Below are 22607 nucleotides of genomic sequence, written 5' to 3' on the forward strand. Positions count from 1 at the left end.
TAGTGCCACCCTGAGGTTTTGTGTTTTGGTTTTTAGAGAAATATTTCTCTAATTATCAAATATATGGTGATGAAATAAATACACGTGATGAAACCCACCGTCTTTGATGATCCAACAATGATTCCTCTAACACCACCATGACATTTGTACTTGTAGTTTTGATTCGAATATCTTTAAAACACATGTTTTAAACATATGGCCATAAAATTTGGTACACATGTAGTATAACTTTGGTTTTCTGCTGTGTTGTCTAGTACCAACACAACCTGGACAACCTATTACCTTATTAAATATGATCTCTTGACTTCATAAATCTGTGAAAGAGGTCATTAATGTACATATCCAGATCACTTTAGTTCAATAAAATATCATAAAGAGCAACATTCTGCATTTATTATCTACTGTACATATTTGCTGGCTGGTGGGCCAGTTTTAGTGGATGGCATCCAGTAGTTACTGGCTCACCGTCTAGAAAAACTGGACTATGGACCGTTTTTGCTGGACGCTGTCCAGTAATTGCTAGCCCACCAGCCAGAAAAACTGGATAGTGGACCAGTTTTGGTGGCAGCAGACCATAAGTATTATTTCAAGAGTGGTTATACAGTAAGGACACTGTGTTTGTGAACACACTAGGGGACACTATTCTGAATCAAACCACAGTAAATGAGATGTACTTCTTACATATACCAATAAGTGTTTCATACCACTTTTTATCATAGTGCTGTGAAAATAAGACAGACTGTGGACATTTCAACAAACATAAGTAATTATACACACCTGTTGACCCTGTTGCATTCTGGGAAACCCTGAAAATGAACAAGCACTCTCTTCTTTAGTTGTTTCGATGTTTTAGACATAAAACTAACTTTTTACCGGGAATTCACACTGAAAGTGAGGCATGAGCAGTGCATGAGTGCTACTGAAGTGTGATTCCATTCAGTTCATATTGAAAGTGCCACAGTGGCCTGTTCATCGTCATACACTGTCTATCGGTCAGCAGGAGCAGCTGGACAGAGTGTTGACCAGGCTGGTGCTGACCGACAACAGCAATATACTGAACAAAAATATTGTTTATGTAGCCTATGGGCTGATTGGCTTTATTGATTTTCCCCGGCTCCCTACAGAATGCGAGTGAAGTGAAATTAAATGCTCATCATATATCAGTAAATACAGTATATGTGTATCAGTAAATAACATCAGATACCAGTAAAAAGTTTGTAACAGACAATCACTCGGCATTTGTATGATATAAACAGCTTTCCAAGCTAATTTACAAGACAAAGCGTATATTTAATCTCCATTCACTGTAGGTTAACTTAGATGTGTGGGTAAATGCTCGTACGTATTCATTTTTATTTTTGCTTGGCTGTGCGCTGCCTTTTGGATTATGTACTATAAGTGTGCTGGCCCTTTAAGAGTGATTTTTTTTTCTTTCGTGCGTATCTCCACCCATGATTACACCCCCCACATGACAGTGACACATGACAGGAAACAGCGCCCTCTACAGTGGCCGTCCACTGGACAAACACTGGCACGCCACACACCATAAAATATGCCCAAGCCCTTCTCCGCTCTCCTTTGACTGCCTTGTCACATGCTTCCATTTATACATCATTTTGAATGTGTTACCCTCATGCCACTGTGGAAAAATACACCACTGTACAGTTTTTCATCTCCTTTCACCGTTTAATTTGCAGTCGTTTGAGTTTTACAGCTGCCTCTCTCCTTGGCCTCTCCTGTTTTAAAGCAGAGGGTGTTCAGGCTCCTTTGTGTGGTGACAGAATCATTAAAGGCCAGCTTACAGAGAAGCAGGTACCAATATCACTCTGTAGGCACCAGTAATGCGGCTAAGTGTGACCATTTTGACACAATATAGTGGCACAAATATATTGCAGAAAAGGCGTGGGTTTGAATGCTCCTGCTTACATACTTACACACACATCTATGCACATATACACACAGAGCTCCCACATCAAAATGTTTGGTCATTTATTGCTCAACCAGCCACCCATTTTTCATATCTGTCAAGAGCCACACATTCTCCCTCTGCCTTCTATTTTTTGTCTTTCACCAGACAATCTTTTCTCCCCATATTTGGAGCTGGTGGAGATTTTTGCATAGTTTTGCCTTTTCCCTGGATACTGTCTTTTCATCAGTGGCTGACTTTCCTTTTGAACTGAACCAGATCAATTTACGTCCAGACAAAGATACAGTTTCTGTGTGCATTGGAGAGAGAAAGCAGTAAGGGAAGTAGGATGTGCGCTTTATAACGGCCATCCTTGCATCCTACTTCTGGCTTTGTTTTATTGTTATCATAGTCATGAAGCCACTGCGCTGCTATGCACCCTGGCTCTGAATCCTCAGGCTATCCGTTCTAGCCTGTGGGCTGCAGCACTTTATAACCTGTATAACAAGTAAAAATGTACCTTTACAAAGATTTGTGATTTTTTTTTTCTTTTTCAGCACGACTGCTTATTCTGCAAGAAATGAATTGGTCCTTTTTTGATGCATTATTTATAGTTTTCTTCCCAGAGTTCTTTCTTGCAGCCAGTGTTGTTTCTTTCTACCCAGATGACATCGACAGCACAGCTCAGCCGGTATGCCACAAGGCACATGTGTTTGTGTGTGTCCAGGCAGACGGCAGAAAATGACTCCAGATCTCTATCTTTTTGCATTTAAACACAACCACAGAACAATTTGCTTGCTGTAAAGTCCTCCGATTAAACTGCTGATTTTCACTGGCTTGTCAAGTTATTTTACCATGGCAACACTGATTACAATGTTATCAAGTTGTGTATATGTCATGTGCTTTTGAAATTTGATATTGTCAGATGCATATTTTAGAAGTTAGTGTCTACAGTATAAATGTCATATCTCTGTCACATCTTGTAATTTTATTGTGACATGCAGTAATTATGATATAATCTTTACCTACGACACCATCTGATCTCTTGCACATGTGTTTAGAGTATAGTAACAGCTTCCGCAGTTCCAAACAGATGTGTGTTTGTGTGTAGCCTGCATCTGTGTTCTTACGTGCCCTAAAATATTTGTTAGTGCAAGCCATGCTACAAAGCAAAGAGCTCCACTTATGGCACACATTTACAATTTATCAAATAAATGGGATGCCTTCATGTGGCCTGGGCCTGTCTCTCAGGCAGAGCAGCGTAGTTTTCCACTGGAATAACAGCCACTGAACAAGCAGCCCATTGTAGCCACAGCCAGCACCAGGACCCCCAAGGTGCGAATTAATGATTGACCCCTGATGTAATCAGGATAAATAGCTCCCCGTAAAAGAGAAAGAGATGGTGAGAGGAACAGAGAGAGAAAGAACAACATAAGGAGCCAGGGAGAGGAAGGCACTATCTGGCCCGGGTGTTTTTAAGAAGCCCTCGGGGAGACGGACCTAGCATCTCTTTCCGGGTCTTTTGAGACCCAGAGCTAACATACAGCTGTTTAAAAGCACCTCAGTCGTCAGTTTTTACACTCTTTGCCTCCTCCTCTTCGTCTTCTTCCTGGCCCCTTTCATTATTTTCCTGCTTACTTTTCTCATCTGCAATGTTTTTTGGCGCCTGTCGAACATAGTCAACTTGTCCCGCACAGGGGAGGAGAGAAAAATGTCCCATTTTTTTCTCCAGGCAAATTTTTAATAAATTAACAAAGCTACAAATGAGAGCAGAGCACATTTATTATTACACTGCATTTGCCATTTCTGCATTGCTTTACTGTGTGATGTTTTGCTCATTTGAATTAAGATGGATTTTTTTTCTTGGTTGTCCTTGTTACTTGATTATTTGACATTACACTACATTTTTGTGCACAGAGACTGAAAGTATTTGGTATTTAATAGATTTTTCCAAGGTTGTCTTTCTGCATTTCAAAATTGCTGTGAATGGGTCAAGTGCCAGTGAGAGAGAGAGTGCGTATGTAAAAAAGTATTTAACAGCCTGAAAACACTTCTAAACTTCTAAAACTGGGTAAATTTTCCGTTACAATCACTGGAAAATCAGTAACAAAAGGCTGGATTATACTGCTGCACCTTTATATGATAGGTTTCCTGGATCTGTGGTTACAGATTTGCCAGGTGGTGACCAAGCCCTTAACTGAACAACTTTCGCAGGCCACATCTGTGACTGGGCAGAATCCCAAAAATATTTATCAAAGAATAAAAAGCTGATGCATTATACAATGAATGTGCATGTGTACAACCTCAGTGATGACTCTTTCTTGATTAACTCATTCAGACTTTCTCCAATTTAAAAGTAATGAATGTAGTCTGCATGAAACATGCAGAAAATTTTAGAAATCATCATCAAACTCATTATTTTCATTTCACTTCAGTTATACTATATCTCTTACTTTAAAGTTCAACCCACAAACTTTCATTGTGAGCTAATAAACTTCTGTGTACTAAGGAGCATTTATTTCTTTTTTCTTTTTAATTTTTTTTAATGGCTTTTTGCAGCTCCAGCTAAAACCTGGGAAGTGGTGGCAGATTTGACAACAGGCTAGACAGAGGTTAGCAGAGGGAGAGCTCTTGATTGGAACCACTCTGGTTGTAATTTTGGGTCTAGTTACTCTGCTGATTGCCAGTCTCCCTGTTTAGGTAGTAAAACTGCAGTGGAGCTTCGACTAAAGACACTGGGATCTGTCCAGAGACAATAAGTAGGAGATGTGCATAAGTCAGGCAAACACACACACACACTAATTTGTATATTTATACTTAATATAGTGCCAAATAAAACTGTCAGGTAAGACATCAAAGTACTTGTATAGCTGCTTTCGTTAAACCAAAAATTGCTTTTGCACAAAATCATGTTTGTATTCCTCATAAAAAAGGCACTAAAATGTATTGTTTGTATCAGTAAAGCCCCTTTCAGACATTCACTCCTTTTCATTAATCTGATGGCACCTGAATGTGCCGGCTTCATGTCTGAATGAGAGCCCTGGTCACGTTCCTGTAAAAGTTGTGACAATCTTATTATGTCATACCTAGTAACATTTACACATCACTTTCAACACAGGAAGTCTGAACTGTGCACAGCAGCATTGATGACAGGCAACACAAGATTATGACAATCTCGTGTATATGACAAATATCGCATGCTTACCATGGCATTCTCCATTATGAAGGGGGGTTTGAATGAAGCTGTGAGGCGCATTAACGTTAAAGTGACCTGTATCTGAATGACAGAAAGTGGTTGCTTTAACAGACTGATGAAGCCAGCAATGTTACATAACTTGTGGCTGAAAAGAGCTTATGAAAACACAGGTATCATTTCAGTGATGATGCTCAAAGAGGCACGTGATAATGGAACTTGCATATTTAGCTGTCAAAAATCCCAAATACCACAGACAGACTCTACAGGTCATCATTCGACATGATCAGAATCCTCTTTAATTGCCAAGTATGTGACATACAGGATCAGGCACAGACCGTCACTGTTCACAAAAAGCTATTTGATAGAATAATTAAAGAAATGGGGTGAAATTTAAAGCCAAATGTTATGTGCGTTCACACACACTAGTGCTCATCATCATCATTTTCTCTCATGTTGGAAAGGAGTTGCTGGACAACAACCACAACCATGTTGTCAATCTCTGGATGAACAAAGATGGGTGATGATGCTAACCACATCAGTGATAGTTACAACCATTAGTTGAGTCCAGTGAGTGTGACGGAATAGAGAACTTTTGCCATCAAGGACTCAGATAGCCTAAAGCTGCTTCTCTTCATCTGCCTGATTCTTTTCAGATAGTTTCTGGAAAAGCTGTGAAATATGTATTTTATAACTGAAGGCCAGGCCCGCTAAATTCTCTCATTACACAGCGTGGTTTTCTAACAGTTCAGAGGTTGGGAGATTGAAGTTGAATGTTATTTTTGTAAGTTAGACTCGAGAAGTTGTTGGATGTGTAGTGACCTTCTGAACTTGCAGATGTGACTTAAAGTGTTTCAGGCCCTGCATTTCAAATTCTGAGATTAATAGTATAAATGTGGCTGGCAATACCTGAGCTTTTCATTCTTTCCTAAGATATTCCAAGTCATGTTATACCTCCTCTACTCGTCTTTTAATGGTTGTCTCTGTACGTGTTTTGCTTCTCTTAGATGACAGTGAGCCAGTGGACAGCATGTACGACACAGAGACTGACCTCCCAGGTTTAGCGGCCAGCAGCGGAGGTGGTGCAGACAGCCCAGAAGACGATGCAGAAGACGGCGTCATCAGCATGTCCCCCCTGCCCTCACCGACCCCTTCCCATCCGAACAGTAACCACCACCACCTGCTGCACCCCCACATCTATGCCACCCACCACCATCACCACCTGCACAACAACAGTAACAGCAGCAGCAATGACCAGGACTTCACCATGCCTAAGGAGGGGTCGCCCTACGAGGCGCCTGTCTACATTCCGGATGACATTCCCATTCCCAGCGAACTGGAGTTGCGGGAGTCCTCTGTGCCTGGTGCCGGCCTTGGCGTATGGGCCAAGACTCACATCGGTGCTGGCGAGAGGTTTGGTCTGCATAGCACACTGCATCACGGGGCCACAGGCAAAGACAGCTCCTTTGGATGGGAGGTAGGAACCATCCTGGCATCATATTGCTTTGTTTTGAGTTGTGTTTTCTCCTTCCATTTCACTATCACTTTCACTACTTACATATTTTGTGGCACAAAACAAAAATATACAGTACACTGTGGAACGAGAAGCAGAAACTGTGAAGCCCACTGAAAAGTGTCTATCCCATCATCTGCATCAGTGCCTTTTCCATTTGCATCCCTTGTATGATCGGACCTCATCTTTGATCCTTGCACATGCCGACACACGCACACATACAAAATACACTCCAGAATTTCCGCAGTGCAGCAATGTCAGATGGAAAAATCTGGCTGATTAGTGGATGTATCAGCTTTTCTGGGCTTCGGTTCGAGCAAGCGCACCCATTTGGTCATGCCACACGATATGGAAATGGAAGAAACATAGCCCATTGCAGCGGCAGCATATTGAACTATTAATTTTCATTTCAACATGACATTACAGGATATTGAAGTTGCTTTAGTAAGCTCATTAAGTAAAAAGGCCCTCCTGATCTCTGCCCGTCTCTCTCTCTCTCTCGCTGTCTCCCTCTGGTTTTCTCATATGCCTAATCAAAGATGAAATATATTGGCCTGCTTTTCATTTTACTACCCCCATGACTCATCATTTTTAGGAGGCCTTCCACTGTGTCTTTCTCATAGTCTCACATTACATTCATATGTAGTAAGGTACAGACATTTGAACAAGTTAATCACTGGAATTCTGTTTGAAGGAACATACAATAGTGTGCTTGAATTAGACACCATCAGCTGATGTAAGATATGGACCAAAAGGCCATACAAAGATTTTGAGAGATTTTTCACAGAATTTTAATCTGGTTTCTGGTAATTGTGTAGTTAGAAATCTATACAAATTGGGCATTTTAAGAAGATATTTTATATTCATGGTAGCATGACAGACCACAAATTGAGATACAATGATCAAGTTTACTTGTAGAGCCAGGAACAGTTGTTGTTTAGCTTACACATCCCATATTGTGCGCTACAATCAAAAAAGCAATGGGACTTTATGATAATCAAGATGCGACACATGCCTGCTACTGATATAGTTCAGGTAAGTTAAGAGAACTTGCATCCTAGGAACAGGAATAATTATTTCATGAAATATGATTGCTCTAATTTGTTCAGTCTTGTATTCAATAAGTTAAACAGGCAACAGAAAAATGGGTTTGAAGCTAGTAGAGAGTGTAATTATAGAATTAAAGGTGTTTACAATGGACATTAGTAGTTACATTTGCAAAGCACGGAGCTATTTTTTCACAGTTGCTTCTGAGAAAAAAACGTTAATATAATATCTCTTAAAAACTTTAACTTGTATTATAAGTAATTTTAATAATCCCTAAATGACAACACTTTAAAGGAATGTGTAAATGCTCTCTTGATAGGTTCATTCTGGTGGTTTCCATTAAAGCCTTTTTTAACTCAATTTTCTTCCTAACTGTTGTAGGGAACATGCTGGCAATTAGGGCACACAGGCACACGTTATGTGGCGTTGTGCCAGGCTGAACATTTTTTCTTTTTAAAGTTCATATTATGGCTAGCCATTCTGGGTGCAAAGGGCCGAACTCCAAAAGCTACACTCTCCCCGTAGCTCGCATGTTTTTCCTCCTCCTCCCTTTTTTCTCACAAGAGACCTGGCTAATGCATATTCATCAGCTAAGCTTCAGCTCGCTGGCTTGGAGGACAAGAAGCCACCTTCAGCTCTAAAGAGATACATTCACATACTGTATGTGCTCCCAGAAATGCTCTGGCATATACAGTACACTCACATCCCTTCCCAAAAACAGAGAGATTCAGCATATTGCTGCACTATTAAGATGCCTAGTTTAGGGCCATTTAATTTGGATGGACAGATACTTCAGCACTTTTAAGGGAAGATTCCAGTCATCTGATCACCATATCACATAGATTTTCTTTTTATTATCTTTTCATCATTTATTTCTCCTTAAGGTAAAATCTTCGGTCTTTGCTCTCTTTCTCCTGATTAGTTCTTATAAGACTGTTTCTGGCTCAGGCTGAATTATTTTTTTAAGATATTCTTTCTGGTTTGAGGCTTGAAGCCTTCAGGGGCTCTCCTCTCCCAGACTCTTATCTCAGATAGTCATAACAGTCAGCCTGTTGATAGTCATCAACAGACTCCCCTAGGAGTCCCATACACCCCCTTCATGGCCCCTTTCACCATTTACCCCTCGAATCATCTGCAGCCTCTGGTCTTAGAAAAATAGACAGGCCAGGGAGCAACAGAAGTATGAAAAAAGATGACAAATGAAAAAAAGATATGTTAAAAGAAATAAGAGAGTAACAATGATTAATGGGGATGTAAGAAAAGAAGATGCAAACAAATTCTCACAGCATCAGGAACGCAGGAGGGGCTACACTGCTCACTAAAACTGGTCTCCTGCCAAAACGGGGAAATGTTATGAGAGATGATGTCATCTGAGATGTAATTGTACAGTACAGTATAGTACACTGCAGCTCAGCCCGTCTTGGGAGGAAGATGTTACAGGATTACATGCTGATTTTAGTTTAACTATGCTTTCTTTTTGTGATAAGTTACAGTAAGCTGCTGATGTTGGGTGAAAGCATTTTCTACAAGACTCTAACAGCTGTTTGTTTTTCTCTTGACGACGACATCAGTTAAGTTGAATTATTATAAAATCAGAAGTTCTAGACTGTACCTTACATCTAATCCTTAGAAATACAAAATACCAAAATTGCAGTTAAAGGTTTTTGCCTGTCAACAATGATGCAGAGCATTTGCAGTATTACACTTCAATTCAAAACTGTTTAGCTTCAGTACATTGACTGTAATTTTGTGGATTTTTCACTAAGACTGGCAATAACTCATTATGTTGGCTTGCATGCACTACGGTCTACCGACGAAGCCAAACGGCTCTATCATGCACATGGTGGATGGTGTAGTGCTTTCTGGATATCTGAGTGTAGATGTTGATTGGTGGAGAAAAACAGAGAAAGAGAGAGTGACAAAGTAGGAGTGAGTGAAAGAAGAAAGAGGAAGGCAGAGAGGAAGCCTACTATTGTCTGCCCTAGGGCATCAGGGACTGGAAGAGGTGTTAACTCAGACTCATTTCAGTGAGACGGACAGCTCAATCTAAAAGCTGCTTTGCTGCAGGCCATGGCCATTCTCTTCTGTCTCAGACTCCTTCTCTGAGCCAGCACCGAGTCATCCATTTAAAAACCATTATGCTCTCCCGTTAGCACAACATGATAGAACGCCAGGGCCCCAGGTCTCCCCTATGTGTGTGTGTCCCTCTCTGGTTGTGTATGAGAAGGGCTGCCAGCTCCCCGGGGTAGGAAGGCCTGAGCAAGCAGAGTGAGGCGAGGCCCACAGAGAGCCCACTGTGGCAATCTACTGTCAGAGTGACTGCTGCTATTATCTTGCTGGTAGATTGGCCTGACTTGCCTATTGATAAAGACATGTCACCATACAATGGCTGGAGGTTGTGTGCTCTTCACTGACTGGCATTGAATGGACTGATAGATCTAACTCCCTTGGATATTTAGATGGCATCTGTGAATGTTGACAGGAGCAAAAACTGCATATATAGTTGTAGATAACAAATAATGTGAAATCCTCCCTTAAAGGCATATTGGTAAATGAATAAGAACAGCTTACAGCAATGTTTACTCTGATCTTTAGAGGAAACACAAGGATAATCAAACCTCTATTTGTATTCTGAACATGCATGAAGCAAACCAACAGTATGGCCAAGCCCTCTCAATGTAAAATTAATGGTGTTTACTTCTCCTTACCGTGTGACCACTGGGTGTGTGCTTGCATGTATGAATCATGGCTTTTGAAACTTCTCTAGCAGCGATTATTTTTGTCTTTTTACAGTATCTCTGATTTCTCCAGCTTCAGGGATTGTGGCAAAATCTCACCAAATCTGAAAACATGGAGTGTTGTCAGTTTTGATGATTTACTGGCTGCCAAACTTTCAATTGCCAATCGTGGTGCTTTGGCATTGTGAGTTTATAGAATGTGAATGGTGCACAACACGGTGCCTTCAGGATATTTGGCATGATAAAGGGGATATGACAAGGACATATTGTACATTTTGATTGCAGGGATGTGCATTGATGTATACCCTTTGGACAAGGTCAACATGAATGCTTTTGCACACAAAAAAAACACTTATCATAGACTCCATGTCAGCCCTGCAGTCATGTGTCTGTTTGCAGCAGTGGACCTTGGGGTGACTTTGTTGCCAGGCAAACTTCTTTCTCTCTGTCCTTTATTCTTTTTCTGTTTACTTTTTGTGTGGTGATTTTCCATATCAGTATCATTCATCCAGTGATGTGTGGAAAGAGGCAAAAAGTATGCTGGCTCTTCTGTTTACCCTGTTATTGACTTAGTGATATGCTAAGATGTCTGGCGGGCACTCTCATGTCACCAAGGTCCTACGTGACAGATACCCATGTGGCCATGGCATCATGCATCTCCCTCGCACTCTGTCAGCCACTAAATCTCAGACTTGACAGCTTGCTTTTCACACTGACACTGTGCTTCTTTTGTTCTCAAACTAATCGCCGAGCTAAGCTAACGTCCTTGTCTCCAAATGTTAGGGAGAAGAAGTCCAGGCACACCCCGACACTTATCTGTCCTGACCCACCTCTCGCCACCTAAAGTGTTTGCTCGCCTTTTGTGTTTTGCCTGAGGAGGGCAGATGGCCAAGTTTTTATGCTGCGAGATATCCCTACAGGGCATTCAAAGTGCAGCTTGCAACTTGTCTAATCTGTTTGCCTTTCACAGAAAGGTGTTCTTTATCTTGATGTTTGACCCTTAAGGTCCTGGTACCAAACTGATAGGGCAGAAACTCCCTACCAGGAGATAGTAGTCACACCGAGTGATTGTTGAATATGAGACAAAGAGAGAAATAGAGGGAGGGAGATATCGAGGTACAGAGTCATTTCCTGCTTGATATGACTAATGCGCTTTGCAGTGTTCTCACAGTGACAATCTGATGTTACATTTATGGTTTGTAAAGGTCAGAGAAGCTAAGCATTCACTAAACCTAACACAGGAAACCATAATCCTATATGAATCTATTTGTTCATCAGTCTTAACTTGAACTCCTTACTGCGTAGAAGACAGAATAGCATAAGTAAAGTTCATGTAAATGGGGTCATATTTATGTTTTTCGTAATAAAATCGGGACCATACTCTGATGAGCATGATGATCAGCACAGTTACCACTTTTTTAGTACAAGAAGATGTTTTTGTAATTAGTTTTTTACAGTCCTTGTAACATTTTGCACAAATGTCAATTATTGAAATGTTATGGTTACCTTACAAGATCCACAGCACTTAATGCTGCACTGACACATACATGAATACCCTGATTTAGCATCAGTGCTGTGATGGAGAAAAATCAACCAAAGGAATATTTGAAAAATATTTTATAAAGTTACAAATTGTCATTATATAGGGTATATTCTCAATGAACTGCATATTATACTATACAGTTAATTTGGCACATGCACATATAGTTCCACAGTGTAATGAAAGGGATATCAAACCTGTGGTTTCTAATAACAGTATTGACCAACTGTGTGCGGTTTTCTGTCATCATTATTTGACTTTGACAGAAACCCCAAGTTTACACATGGAGCAAAAACACTAGAGAGAGAGCGTAACACCACAAGTCCCAGGCCTGGGTGCTGTAATATCTTCCATTCACGTTCATTTTATGTAGGTTTTAAACATGCCATTAGCCAATTTAATCCAATTTCAGAGCACTCCAGTGGAACAGATTCCATCTAATATTAAACATATGGTCGCTGTTGCCCCTAGAAACACCACAGAAGTGCTTGGCTTTTTTAAGAAGCTGTTAAAGACAAGCCTCCTGCGTCCCAGTGCAAACCGTTGTCAATTATCTTCAATGAGCTTGGTAATTGATAACGAGGAAGCAGGGCAGCAAATTAAATGTCAGGTTTGATTAGAAGCCTGATGCCTTATCATTTGTTCATAACTCATTACCAACATCTGTTAATTAGTTAATAAATTAATCTGCAGGGCTCCGATAAAAGGTCCGCAGGCTCCTAAGGAAGTGCAGGGGGCAAAGTCATCCATCTTTGAAGAGAGGGGAACTTGACAAATATTGTCCCTGGGATTTGGACTGTTATTACTTGGTCATTGGTTTCAGACCTCAGCCACTCTGGCCCAGCATTCTCAATAAGACCTCTTGTTTGCCTTAATACCCCCCCGCAAACCCCAAACCCCCTCCACAGTCTTCTCACACATCTCTGCCACAATGCTATCCTTTATTTCTTTATTGCATGAGGTTTTTCTTTGTAAACGTGCTCTAAACATTCATTTTCATCAGTCCTCTGTGACAAAGCACAGGTAACTTCTTGCCCCCTCTTTTTCACTACGTATTACGTAAAACCCCATCGTTCATCATTGCCCTGATGAATAGTCCCATCAGTACAGGCCCCAGGGCAGGAACAGACAATGATGCTTTTTGCCACAGTGGAAGATGATGGCATTTGTCAAATGCTGTTTATGCCGGTGATTAAAATTATGCTATTACGAAATACCCTTTTTCACCTTCCCACCTCTTGCTGTTAGGCTGTTATTTATAAATCAGTTATTAAACAAGGCTTATCCTATCTCTGTCATACATCACATGAAATCTGTTGAAAGTGTTGTATGTGTCTGTAAGCAAATAGCTGAAAGGCCTCTAATGCGAGACCTTTGTCACAGATCACTCACTCTTTCTTCCATTTACTCACGTTCCCTTTCTTTCCCACTTTAAAACACAATCCCTTGTGCTGCTTAACATTTCTGTGACTCAGAAATGTAATTCAGAAAAGCAGGAGGTGGTGACCTATTAATCAGGTTCCCATGGCTGTTGTGATTGCCATTTTCCATAACCAGATACACAACATAGCCCAGAAGCCTTAGCTGTTAAAAAAACTATTTTGTTAACTCTTTGTAGTTCTTGTGCTGTACTCAGTCCAAGCGTAGGGAAACTGAAGCACAAGGCTGTGCATTTTCATTACTGTTTATTAGGTGCAAGAACTACTGTTTTGCACAGTGTGTGCCTTTGTCAAAGTCAGTCAGGTTACTAAAGTGTAAAGGGTCCTCATAAGCATATGAGTTATTCTAGAAGGAGACAGAAAACGCTCACTAACCAGTCATCTTAATATAAAAGGTGACCTTTTTATTCTCTGCTATTTAGAAATGTACAGTATGTCTGTTTTTAAAAGCTCCAGAAAAATGTGTACACTGTGTTGTGGTTCAACACAATCATGTACAAGCATATAAGCTACACATTACTACATGCACACATATCCACACAAGCATAAAGAGACCCACAGACATCCTCCCATGTTATTCTTTCCTCTGCTCGGTCATTTAGAATAACTAATAATAATAAGGGTAGAGTGAGAAGCGAAGCATGATGACGACATTAGATCTAAAAACAGTGTTGAACTGTTGAAGTGTCAAACACGCTGAGGTGGCTTTACTTTGGAAAGCCTCCGGAATCGCTTGAGTGATTTTTGCTCATTTTCTCCACACCACTGTCATGGGGAGCAAGACCTGGCATCTTCTCTCCATGAGACAACAAGGAGGTTTTGACAGAGTCAAGAATATGTAGAGGTGTACTTATATGTGTGTATCTGTGTGTTCACAGACACAGTCCACGTTCTGTCCATTAATCATCTTGGACTCAGGTCCACCCTTAACATAATTCTAAAGCTGTCAGATTTCTCCAACCCAAACAGAATCTCACCAGACGTTTGGTGTAATATCTTAATTTAGTACGAGCACTTGTGTCAATATGACAAATGACAGTTTAAGCAGATGTTTCCCAGACGTTTCATTTATGAAGTATCATTGTATTGATACTTCTTTCAATTTGTTTGCATTGTTCTGCACACTAGTTGCTGTGACGGTGTGTTCCAAAGTTTAATGTCTATACTGTATACGACAGCAGTATGGTAGTTGAGTTCTATGTTTCAAATTTTTACTTATCACAGGTACAGAAAGTAAATATATGCATTAGAATTGCCTCAAAAAAAGATTTACAGTTTTTATTATAAAAATAGAACTATCATAGGATTCTAAAGTTTCTGTGAAACACATGTGAAAAGAAACTAAGTCAAACTAAAGCCAAGTATTGTCAAAAAAACAATCTGTCATCATTGGTTATGGAAAAATACAGAAATAAACAAATGAACAAGTAATCGAATAAATGGATGATCAAACACACAAATAATTTTAATCCTTTCTTTATTCTCACAATGACTAACCTGGCGTAACCCGACTACTAGTTTGGATGTCCAGAAAATAAGGGAAGGTGAGAAAGGCTTCGTTGATTTCTGCAGATTTTTTTTTTTTTTTTGCACTGCAAGCGTCTGTCCTCTGTAAACATCATATGATTCTGCTCTGATTCAGCTGATGTTGGTGCAACTGGTACACAGTGGAACCCAGCATGCCACCTGGTACCACAAAAGGGTGGAAAAACAAATTGTAAAGTATGCTCCTTCTCTGAGACTGGGTCGTGTGATACAGAAGCTATGCCAGCAGCACAACAGAGCATTGTTATATTATGTGAGAGTGAATATGTGCATACTGTACAATATAGCAAGTGCTGGGTGAAATGGCCCACATATTTACCTGCATTTATCAGTGTGAGCCAGTAGATCATCTATAACCTATTTTTTCCACCTCTATAAATAATATGGAGCTGTATTACTCATTATTGAACAGTAGCTATGAGACACTGAAAACCCTCGTTTAGAATGACACACCTGACATATTGCTACATTTGCTGATATGTTACAGAGCCTTAGTCAAAACCCGCTCCCCTCTGCTGGGCAAGAGCTCACAATGCTTTTCTGCTTTCTGAACAAGTGCTAAGTGCTTTTAACATTGTGTAACTGATGTTTTTAAGGGGAGCGAGAGGGGGGCAGATATTCTGGTACAACTGTAGAAAAAGGTGTATAGTATAGGAGCACACAGCAAACACAGAGGCTTTCACAAACACTTGAGGAATGGTTTCTACCAAATTAACTCGTGTAGAACAAGACAACTCTTTTACAACCCTTCTTCTCCATCTTCTTTTTCTCCTCCTGTGGACTGAGGAGTGTGTGATACATTCTGTCTTTTCAGCATTTTACAGTTTCTATATCTCCAACTTTGTTTTCATACACTTGAATGCATGTTCAAAAGTGCACACACACACAAACTCACATTTGTTTTCATTCCTTGTGGGGACTTTACATCGACTTGCATTAATTTTCTCAAGACATTTCCTAATTTTAACCAAAACTACTTTTCTTTAAAATTTCTCAAAGAAGAACAAACAAAAAAACCATACACATGCATTTTCACATAGTCACATATAGACAGCCCAAACAAATAATATAAACCACTAAGGGTACAAAGGCATTGAGGTATACATTTCCTACAGTTGCACACTTAATTTGAAATCATATAAGGATAATCACCTTTATTTGCCCAAGTATGGTACAAACAAGGGATTTGTTTCCGAGGCAGCCATCTGTGGCGCCAACTCACACCGATGGCTCTAACCATCAGGGGCAACTTGGGGGTTCAGTGTCTTGCCCAAGGACACTTTGACATGTGTACTGCAGGCACCGAGATTCAAACCTCCGACCCTCCGGTTGGGAGACGGCCACTCTACCCACTGAACCGCAGTCACCTCACAAAACTGGGGCGACTGTGGTTCAAAAAGTGAACAACTGTGTAATGGATACAAAAGAGAAAAAAGCAGTTGAGATGAATTCTACATATACTGTAAAAAAGGGTTCCTTATGTTTTCCAGTGTATTCAAAAATGTCAATGTTCCCTTTTATAGCTGCTGTTAATTTCTATAACCTAACATACAGTATGTCATTATTAAAGACAGCTAGTGATTTATTGCAAGTTTTGTTCTATCTTTCCAATTAAGTAGAAATTTTATTTATGTTTATTTACTTACTTATTTCTGGTGTAAGGGACAATAATATGAAACAAGCTATTAGAGGACACATTGGGATACTGAAGCCACAAATCTCCAGTAACCATAACTAACTACTTGCCTAACCCTTTAACCTAATCCTAACCTCACGCTAATCTTAAATCAAGTCATCACCCTAAAATTCTGTGATTTCCATGTTGGGGGCCAGCATCTGGTCCCCTCAAGGAAGGCCAAGTCTCCAAGATGTGACTGTGGGGACCTGGCCTCACTCTCCACAATGTGTGTAATACCAGGTGCACATCAACACACACACACTCACTCACAGACACCATGGTACTGTCTCTAACATTCACACCACCACAGGATCTTCTGGGAGTCCCTGCTCTTGTGTTCAGCACTGCAGTTATACATAAATATGTTTATGTCCCATTGCAATGCTCACACAAAACAGATTGTGGTCTCTTTTAATATACCAGTTATTAATACTGATGTTCTATCAATTGCTGGTGTCTGTGAAATAGACATTATATGCTTTTATGGCAAAACACACAATGTGCGCTTTAATTATACCTAGATCAGACTCAAATCTGTTCTTTTGTGATTCACTGATTTTTCAACCCCCCTTCAACCTTATGCTTCAACTTTGCTCTCTGTTTTGGCTCTCCTTCCTTTCTTTTTGCTCCCTCCTCTTTTCCTGGCCTCCAGGGTCCCAGTGCTTCTAATTCGGCCTTATCAGTGAAGTAATTTAGCTGCCACAGCTTGGGTTTCTGTCACGCGGCGAGTGGCCCCATTGTCCTGCCCTGCTGTTGCTGAGATAAACCCTCAGATTGAACAAAGTCCGCACTGACCTTTACAAACTCCTAAATCTGACTCTGTACACCCCTCCAACAGAGATTCTCTCTGCCTCAAGCTATTTTCTTAGTGTGGGGGTGGAGGGGCTTGGTGCACATCAAGTAGTAGGGAGAGGGTGAATCAGTGTGTGTGTGCATGTGTATCTGTGTGAAAGACTAAGAGTGTGTGGGGTCAGGGTGGATTGAGTGTGCGGGAGCTGGACAGGGGAGAGGGATTAAAAAGATGGCTGACTGGGCCTGTCTATATTTCCAGTGGCACTTTGCTTTAAGAGGGAGGCAGAGGAAGAGAAAGTGCACTGCAAGCAAACCATTCAAGTGTGCATTTTTTCTGTCTCCTTCAGACTGCTGGAGGAGGCTTTTGTGGGCCGCGTTCAAGCATTCAACCAAAAATATGATTTCTTTGGCATAAAAGTGACAGTTTATGTCTTAGTTCCTTGTACTTGCTGTTGATGTCTCTGAAACGGCTTATTGAGAGGATCATGACAAAAGCTCCGTTCAACCTCTCGTCTCTCTATTGTTATCTATCATGTGCTTCATTTCTTGGCAGAAGGCCCAAGAGGAGTCTGTCAGGATTGTTGCTTTGACACACAGTGAAATGGCTAGAGAGAGACTGTTGAAGCCAAGTGGCTGAGGGGGTGAATGGGGTGGGGGAAGATGCTGTGCTGTGGAGGTATGCAACAGGGATGCCCTCGCCATTGTGAACCACTGTCATCCTTTAGAAGCCACTCGACTAGCTCTCCATACTGCAAATCCTCTGTGCTCTCTGTTCCAATCGTCTGTCTGTCAGGCAGGGAACCTCATCAAAAGGTTTTAGAGTTGGGATTGAGACAGAGTGAGTGAAGGAAGACAGGATGGCAGAGGAGAGGGGTGGAACAAAATGCTCTTGGTTTAGAGTCAGGGTAGTGGTGTGTGTGTGTGTGTGTGTGGTGGGGGTGATGTGGCGAGGGACGGGCATAACAGGGTCATAAACTCAGGTGTGGGATTCAAAATTGGAGATGTGCACTACTCTGTTGGTCATGGTGGCCCTGTGTTCATCCCACCCTTCATCCCTCTTCTTTTCCACCCCCCAAACCCACCCCACCCCCCTACCCAATGCCACCTGCCTGCCACCCCATCACCAGTGTTCCCAGGGAGATGAGCTCTACAGAGAAGAAGGTCCACAAGGGATTAACTTTTCACATGGCTGGGAGTCCTCATCTCAAAAGACCTGACAACCCCAGACGGCTTGATTAAAAAAGAAAGGGGGGGGTCACCGGAGGAGGAGAAGAGGGGGAATTCTTCACATGATGTCCCTGAGAGAGGGATTTTGGATATTGGGTGTCTTTTTTCCCTTCGTCCAAAGCCCCCATGTCTTGGTTGAGAATGAGCAAATTGTTCCTCCTGTTCTCTCTGCAGTCTCTGTGTTGCCCCTTCTAAAGACGTGGGTGGGCACCGGCACGCATTGTTGACTCCTCGCAGGGAATCTAGAGATGTCCCCTAGTTTGAACTATAAAAAGAATAATGCTGGGTTGCATGTATGTTGGTTCCTCTCTTCATTTTCTTTTTTGCCTTCGGCTGCCAAATACATTTGTAAAACAGAATAATTAATTACAGTTACATAGCTACAATGATATGACTATTTCAGATGTATTATTTATTCATCTGTCATTAATGTATTATCAAAAGCTCTCTGTTGTTTTTTGTATGTCAGCATTGCATTACAGTCAAGGAAGACATTGGCAGAGAGAATCGGTCAACCGTTTCTGGCTTAAAGTTCTACTATTCAAGTGGCACGGCGCCCTATTTCCCCTTACTCTATCCCAGATAAATTGGGCCTCTCAGGTTTGTCTGTGAGAAAGAGAGGACAAAAATCAAAACAAACGCTCTCACTGAAGTGAAGATGGGAGTAGGGGTTGGCTTTCCTCTCTGGCTAGTGGATCAGCAACTCAACCTAGCGGGACAGCGGGCCACTTAATACCTCCCATCTTGTCCAGGTAACGGAGTGGCCCGACAGGGGGGTCAGGGAAGGTAGCAGGATATCATCTTACACATCACCACTCACCCTCTGGCTTCCTCCACATGGCTCACTTACCCTTTTCTCATCTCTGCTACTGGGACACACTCACCATCTCCTCCCACATCCCACAGCTTAGGATACAGACCTCCATTTAGAGTTTTCACTGGCTGTTTACACCCACTTTCTCTTTTAAGGTACGCTGAGATGACTCAAACACCATCTGAATGCTAACCAACAACATGCTCTGGATTTCTGACTTTTTTTTTTTCAGAAATTATGCTATGTTTATTTCACATTAAAAACACAATCAAATATTTAATCTTGAGTTAGTTCATTTGAGGTCAGCTTTTATTGAATTCCTTTGAGTTTTTTGACGAGACAAGAAAAGAGCTTCATGTGAGAATAAACCAACTGAAATGAAGCACAGCGACAAGAGATGCGAGCAAGAAAGAGTGATAGAAGACTGAAGAGGAAAACATGAAAGTATAAATGCATTTGTTATAATGAATGTCGTAAAAAAGCTTTAGGTTTGTTGGATAGCGTATTCTGTCAACATTAGTAGTGCAAAAAAAAACATAAATTACATGTCCAAGGAGTGACTAACACAGTCAATTAACCTTAATATCAACCCAGATTTCTCATTAATCATGCCACTTAACAGCCATAAGGCTCCAGACTCCAAGGAGGCTCTGAACCTCTTTGCTGTGCACTTGACCTTGCTGATGGACCCAGGGGAATGCAGGAGCTGAATTCTGTCCTCCAGGATGTTCTGTGCCTTCTTCCTTCTCTGCTGGATTACAAGAAAAACTTAGACAGAGGAACAGAGTTGCACAACCAATAGTTGTACAATGACCCACAAGCAATTTATATTTTTCACAAACACAAACCAACTGAGAGAATGAGTAAGAACTCCAATAACTGTGATGTGTACTGTTTCCTGGCATTAAAAATGAATTAAAAACTAACCACCAAATTAATGATAAATACAAATGATCATTAGTTGCAACCAAGATAAAAAAGGGAGGAGGCTGATAGTAGGGGTAAAGGTATCAACAGAGAAAAGAACAGGAAAACACAGACATACTACAGAATTAATTTATTATTGAATAAAAGTTATCCATGTTTTTATAAATAGATAACCGGCATAATACCTTTGCTCTAAACCACAAAGTCAGGTTGAGAAAGTTGTGGTCACAATTTAAAAGGACCTCCAGCTTCTCAGCATGGAGAGTACAGTAGACTGTGCAGTACATTAATGAGACAAAAAGTAACAATAACTATGTAAAGTATGTGATCTATAATAATATCCACTCAGCAACTGAAACCCCGCTATTCCTGAAGTGACAGAACTGATATGATACACTGACTCATATTCTTCTGACCCTCGCACTAAATCAGTATCCAATCAGTATTTCTTTGTCTGAGCACTCCTTCCCTGCAGCACAGCTATCATTAAGTGACTCATTTAGGCCATCACAGGTAGGCCCACATCATAGCCTGCTGGTGGCTTTTAATGGGGAATGGAGTTCTTTCTACTGTAATGCATGCTGAAGTAGCTGGGGCTAATGTGACCCCTATAGTTTGGCACTGCATTAGTGCCAGAAGACCCAGCAGTGGGCCTTTAACCTGGTGACAACAGGGCCATGATTATGTTCACCACAGGGTAGGCTTGGCCAGTGGACACTCAGCTATACACACAAAGGGACATGCATGCAATGACATAGGTAGACACTGAGGCAATTATAGGCTTACATTTTCCACAGGTTAGTTATATTTTCAGTCACTTTCTAATACAGAGTCATTTTGGAGACATGTTTTAGATTTAAATGTAACTTATTTGTTATTGTTGTTGTCATACTGTGTTACAGTAAGGTTTCATTTGATGGTAATGGTTTTCTCCAAACACAGACAGAGAGCTGGTAAGGTGAAGGACTCTTGTTACTGTAGTTACAGATTTAAATTAATCTCCTTAAGATCTGATTCACCCAAATGATAAATAAATAAACATATATTTTCAGGGTTTTGTAACTTGGATGATGTCACCCTTTAACAAATAGATTTTAATTAATGAACATGGATAAGCACACAGAGACACACAAAATGCAGAATTGCACAATTAGGCACACTTATCCCATTTCCCTTTTTGCCTCTATATCAACTCTACAGTTACCATGTTTATTGTCTCGATCCACTTACTGACGTTTTCATTGACTGTCCTTTGCACACACACACCACACAGGATCCAGTCTTATTTCAAGATAACTCTCTCTCCTCTTGCTCCTCTTGTCTCAGTATTATCCTGATCCACTAGACACTGAATGGACCACAGGGAAAGCTGATCTCACAGACACATATTCATACACACAATTGCACACACACGCACACACAAAAACCTGTGTGTGGTCCCACCATCTCAGTCCTCGTCATGTTTTGTAACGCTTCATCAGGTCCCAAAATCAGGGTCTTTGAGTTAAGATGTTTAAATTTCTCACTGTTTCAGTCCCTATTGTGTCATCAAAAATCACTTGCCCACATTTATTTTCTCTTCTGCTCTATCTCCTGTTTGTATGATTTCAGCCCTGTGTGCCTACAAGGTTGTTTTCTTTCCCATCTTTCTCTCTATGTCCCACCTTTTTCTATTTTCTTCCTTGTTCTCCTGTTCCCGCTTTGCATAATTCAAATCAGAATCCCCATGTGAGCACCTTGCTCTTGACCTAGCTTAGAAAGCTCCTGATTGCTTTAATAGCAGTCCTTGGACCTGGAAGGTGGGTGTCTTTAAGGAAGTCTGGTGAGAATGGTGTGTAAATGTGTGTGTTCAGTGTGTGCAACCAAAGGGTGGTTGATTAGAACTGACCTCAAGAGTGTCAGGAGAAAAAGAAGTACAAATATGCAAAGTGGATGTGTGCGCTTGCATAATTGGGACAGAGAGGACTGTAGCTAGGTCAAGTAGAACAAATGCTCAGTGGAGTCTACAAGTCTATAAAATAACACACTCACCATACATATATGTATGTTTAAGGGGCACTGGTCACTTTGAGGTTAGAGAAGTGAGGCCATGATGGAAAAGGTTGCCCTCTCCAGTCAAGAATGGCCAATAAGTGCCTGTGGTTTGTAGTGGGAAGCTCCCAGATGAAAATGAGTCTAGGTGTTTGAAGTATAGCATTACTGAGAAAGAGTTACTGTGGTGTGTCGGCTTACCTTTGGCAAGTAAGAT

At 41.0% G+C, this 22607-nt stretch overlaps 1 protein-coding gene across 11 annotated transcripts in view; it reads left to right on the forward strand.

The window, feature by feature from the left end:
- The window catches only part of prdm16 (PR domain containing 16), a 256337-nt gene that overhangs the window by 129721 nt on the left and 104009 nt on the right, over nt 1-22607 (forward strand). For all 11 annotated transcript variants that reach the window (XM_020616031.1, XM_020616049.1, XM_020616066.1 and 8 more), the window contains one exon: nt 6107-6576. In XM_020616031.1, the coding sequence (XP_020471687.1) occupies nt 6107-6576 (470 nt within the window). The remainder of the gene's footprint in view (nt 1-6106; nt 6577-22607) is intronic.

Source organism: Monopterus albus, unplaced genomic scaffold (assembly GCF_001952655.1).
Source record: "Monopterus albus unplaced genomic scaffold, M_albus_1.0 scaffold6.1, whole genome shotgun sequence".
Taxonomy (NCBI): Eukaryota; Metazoa; Chordata; class Actinopteri; order Synbranchiformes; family Synbranchidae; genus Monopterus; species Monopterus albus.